The sequence below is a fragment of the Gadus morhua genome, chromosome 20 (genome assembly GCF_902167405.1).
Source record: "Gadus morhua chromosome 20, gadMor3.0, whole genome shotgun sequence".
NCBI classification, from domain to species: Eukaryota; Metazoa; Chordata; class Actinopteri; order Gadiformes; family Gadidae; genus Gadus; species Gadus morhua.
In genome coordinates, this window is record NC_044067.1 from 8,233,951 (window position 1) to 8,236,450 (window position 2,500).

The 2,500-nt window shown below is 42.8% G+C and overlaps 1 protein-coding gene across 2 annotated transcripts in view; it reads right to left on the minus strand.

The window, feature by feature from the left end:
- tmem163a (transmembrane protein 163a) overlaps nucleotides 1–2,500 on the minus strand; it is a 42,378-nt gene that overhangs the window by 8,555 nt on the left and 31,323 nt on the right. For both annotated transcript variants that reach the window (XM_030343731.1, XM_030343732.1), the window contains one exon: nucleotides 2,429–2,472. In XM_030343731.1, the coding sequence (XP_030199591.1) occupies nucleotides 2,429–2,472 (44 nt within the window). The remainder of the gene's footprint in view (nucleotides 1–2,428; nucleotides 2,473–2,500) is intronic.

A 2,500-nucleotide genomic window follows, 5' to 3' on the forward strand; every position in this document is an offset into this window, starting at 1 on the left:
CACACACACACACAGATACACACACACACACACACACACACACACACACACACACACACACACACACACACACAAACAGAAACATTCGAACACACACAGACACATGCACACACACACACACACACACACACACACACACACACACACACACACACACACACACACAGATAGACACACACACACACACACACACACACACACACACACACACACAGAAACATTCGAACACACACAGACACATGCACACACACACAGACACGAAACACACACACACACATACACACACACATACACACATGCACACACACAAACATATACACAAACAAACACACATACATACACACAATACACACACACACATACACACACACACAAACATGCACACACACACACACACACACACACACACACACACACACACACACACACAAACAAACTCACACATATACAAATACACGCGCACACACACACAGATACAAAGGGGAGACAGGCGGGGTAGGAGAGGGCATGGCGTTAGAGGTGAGAGAACGTGAACAAGGGAGGGGGGGGGAGAAAGTGGGGAGGACAGGGAGGTTGCGGAGGGGGAGAGGAGGAGGGAGACAGAACAGGGAGAAGACGGAGGGGAGTGGAGGGAGGGCAGGGCGTTTTGACGTCATGTAGAAAGTAAAAAAGTTGAGGAAAAAAAGCAAGTGACAAAGTTTCTATTTTTGTTCTGAAATAACCGTGATGACTCTCCTGTCGTTTTTCTTTTTTCCTAACCCTTTTTTCTCTAAATCAGGGCTGAAACTGTTTTTCCTTAGTTTGTTTTGATCTGAACGTCACATCCCTGCATGTTGTTGCCATGGTATCTAACATCAAACCCCGCTTTTATTTTTTGCCACCAACTAGAAACGGAAAAAAAATAGCAATAGCTTTGAATTATGTTATTTCAGAAACATCATCGGTCTTAGCTCCCACACACACAGTCCCCAGCATCTCCAGTTATTCCATCCCCACCGATTAAAGCCCATTCGTAAAGCAGCTGGGACAGTAGCCTGCGGCCTCGGCTTCACTATCATTTCCTTGAGGATAGATTATATTTGATAACAGTGACATTTGCTGGCCGTGGGCCGGAACCAAGCCACTACTGGCTTCACATCAAGATATCAACTGTGATTTTAAAACGTTTCTGGGACTTTTCTGTACTACCTTTCACATGTCATGGAGTGAGCCCTGGCTGGGAGTTGTGTGCTCATGATTGAGCCTTCTTCATTATTTGCTTCACACTGTTTGTGTAGCCCTTTTCATTTCCTGATGTTGAAGTCTATATTCAAAGGAATAGGTTGATATCTTGCACCTGCTCCACAGACACAACCCGCTGCAGCTACAAGGAGAACTGTTCTATATACTAACTGTTGGGAAGCTGTGTAATGACTATGTATTCATCTCATTCGAACCTTGTGTGCTGGTCAATTTCCTCTCCGCCGTGTATACCAGCTTCACTCTCAGAAGTAAACCCTGAGATTTCTGGATGGTTTGCTCAGTGCCCATTTCTCAAGCTGTGGAGAATATCTCTCGAGAGACTTTTCTCACGCCAGCGGGAAGATCTTCCCACGTACAAACGGTATATATTCTTTATGTATCTGATAATATAATATGATACTATAGAGTGAACCCTCCCTCGTGTCACATTGATGTCGGTGCCAGGCTTTAATTACGGAAAACCATCCTGGACAAGAGAACTCAGCTACAGTAGACGACAGCTAGAATCTGTGCATAACAACACTGAAGGTCATAAGACATGATAAAATATCTCTAGTAATCCTGAGAGGGAGATTCACCTGTGACAGCAGCAAAATACAATGAAGAAATTCAAAGCAGAGGCAGAATATCTCTGCTTTTTGTGTAGTCACATTTGTTTCGTGACGATGACGATGTATTGAGTCTTCTACTCTTCTTTTAGATTTAGTTTTGGATTGATTCTGCTACAAGAAGAATACCTTCAGGCTTGGATTTGCTGTCATTAAACTTCTGAATTGAATTGAAGGGAGATTGGGGTTGGAAGAGTAGTGGAAGAAAATAAACTATGTATTTACATCTCGCTGTTAATCATTTCTTAATTTATCCATTTAGCAGATTATTGTTTTTTCGTATTTGGTAGTAGCAGTTTTCTTATTAGGAACGTCTTTTAATCAGATGTTTTAGTCCCTTAGAAGTAAAAGTTAAATGATGAGAATAATTCTTGACCTTGAAACGTATTAATAAACATAAATACGGTCTTTAAGACTTAGATTCAAAATGTCTGCCCCCTGTTCTCTGCCTTGTTACCTTGGTGACAAAGGGGACCAATAGGACTCTGGAAGTGGTGTTTGGTAATAAATCACAGATAGTCTAAAGGCATAACTAATTGATTGATGACCACAGGGGGCTAAGAGGGGAGGAAACTCACCGCAAAACCGAAGGCCGAGGCACTGTGCTTCATAAAGGAAACGGCTGGAGAGAGAGAGAGAGAGAGAGAGAG